General features: G+C 37.1%; 1 protein-coding gene across 1 annotated transcript in view; it reads right to left on the reverse strand.

Moving 5' to 3' along the window:
* Positions 1 to 754, reverse strand: part of LOC116222842 (heat shock 70 kDa protein 12A-like) — a 3,623-nt gene extending 2,869 nt beyond the window's left edge. Inside the window, exons 1-2 of the mRNA XM_031577776.1 lie at positions 448 to 754; positions 10 to 234 (exon numbers count right to left, since the gene is read on the reverse strand). Of these exons, the coding sequence (XP_031433636.1) occupies positions 10 to 234; positions 448 to 714 (492 nt within the window). The 5' untranslated portion in view covers positions 715 to 754. The remainder of the gene's footprint in view (positions 1 to 9; positions 235 to 447) is intronic.
* Between the last annotated feature and the right edge of the window lie 1,413 nt (positions 755 to 2,167).

Below are 2,167 nucleotides of genomic sequence, written 5' to 3' on the forward strand. Positions count from 1 at the left end.
CAGAATTACCTGTATTGCTGCTTCTCTCATGAATTGTTTGGCTGCAGGCTCCCAGATTCCCGGCACAGTCAGCACCCAGGTCACATCAGAGGCACTGAATGTTCTTCCACATGTGTGTTCTGACAGCATGTCTAGAGCATGATCCTTTAGATATCGGATACTTTCAGAGAACACTTTCATAGCCTCCATAGACCTCCCTCCAGAGTCAGAGATCATCATGTTTCTGCTGATACTCTGAACGTAAGATGGCAATGATTAGTTCAGAAAGTTGACAGTTCAGAAAGTTTCTATACATTTCCAATTAAATTAAATGCTTAATGCATAATGTATAAAGTGCTTTACCATAGACAAACAATTGCATGTAGAGTGCAACCAGTATTCTGTATAACAATATAATATACACAGTATTCTGATTAAATCACCCACTGTACAGTACAGTGAACTTACTTTTTGGTAAAGCTGCATTTTGAAATTATTGAAAAAGCGTTTGTTGTTTTGACCAATTCTCTTGTATGCCATCAGTGCTTCATAGCCAAAATCCAGGAATTCCCCATCTTCATCAAACAAAATGCAGGTTGGAGTTTTCAGTGATGTAACACCTTCACTTTCCCCCCAGCGTGGAGACCTGATATCAGAAGGGTTGGATCTCACACAGAAGCAGTAGCCACTGTAGGCTGTGCCAAAGTCTATGGCAACTACCCAAGATGTAGTCATATTTGAGAAGTGGAAAAAGACTAGCCCTGAGGAGTCTGTGTCAGTCACCAAACCTCCTGATTCAGCAGATTTCTTCCTTATTGAGCATTTGTATCCACAGTGCAATGCCACAATGTGCATGTTTTCAGTCCTTGCCCAGTGTTTTATACTTCATTCATACTAGCAAAGTCCACCCCAGTTTTGGGGAGGGATTAAGGATCCTCATAAAAAGCTTTGTCCTTGGAATCGAACTCACATTCAACACATTGCACAATGAGCTGTCAACGCTGTGTGCACGTGGATCAACTTTGGGGAATGGTTCCTGAACTTTCCCAGAGGTAAGTGGCAAATAAACTTTATTCTTTAATTATTGTTTTATTTACCAACAGCCTTTCAAGAGTTGTTTATGTCTGTATCTCTTCTCTTTCTCTAGAGTGTACACGCATGTGGAGTGTAAACCATGCGATCCCTTAAAACAGAGGTATGTTTGTAGACTTGATGAGATGAATAATTCAGTTGAAAGTACTGGGTATAAAAACAAATATTGTTTGAATTTGATGTTACTTAAACTATGTCCTGTTTGTATTATTCATGTGACATGCATGGTTCTTAAGCAGAATGAATGAAGAAGCTAAACGACATCAAGAAAAGGTCTCTGATTTAAAGTTAGTAATTATGTAACTCTAATTAAACTTTTTGTGTTTTGTTCCATCATAAGACCTAGCTGACATGGCATATACAATGTAATTCAGATCCTTTCTTTGTAAAAAATGCCATATTTGTTTTATATTTCTATAATATATATTCTAAAAATAGTATTATTAATGACTCATATACAATGTGAATTACACTGGACATCCAGTAGACATCATCCTAACTTGATACTTCTCTACTCCACAGGAACCTGCTGGACAATTTGAAGATTGAGAAATGTATTGTAGGTATTTGTTTTGATACTGTTGCCTAAGTCAATGATCGTTTAAGCTAAAACAACAATTTCACTCTCAAAAGTTACCTATGGTTTTTATTTTGTGGAATGCTTTTTGTTAGCTGAACAAATAAATTAATGTTGACGTGTTTTGTCATTTTTTAAATATATATTTATATATACTGTGTTTCCATGAGCAGCAGGTCAGCACTCTCGGAAAATCTCAATGATCCATGCAGAAGATCAGAGCTTGACATCATGTACAGAGAACTTAAAACTCAAATCTGGCCACACACAAAAGACCAGATAAATAAACTTTGTGACCGACCCAGACATAATTTGATACAATCGGCTAAGACCTTGATAAGGGTAAAAACTCCTACTATACTGTATGTCTAATTATGTTCTATAATGTCTGCTGTGCTGCTAAGGGCCAACCGAGTACAGTGGTTTTCAATCTCTTTACAGGAAACTCTTGACACCTTTAATCTCTTTACAGGAAACCTTTGAGGAAGGAACAAAAGACATGTTTTTAAAGAGACAGGA

Source organism: Clupea harengus, chromosome 2, assembly GCF_900700415.2.
Source record: "Clupea harengus chromosome 2, Ch_v2.0.2, whole genome shotgun sequence".
NCBI lineage: Eukaryota > Metazoa > Chordata > Actinopteri > Clupeiformes > Clupeidae > Clupea > Clupea harengus.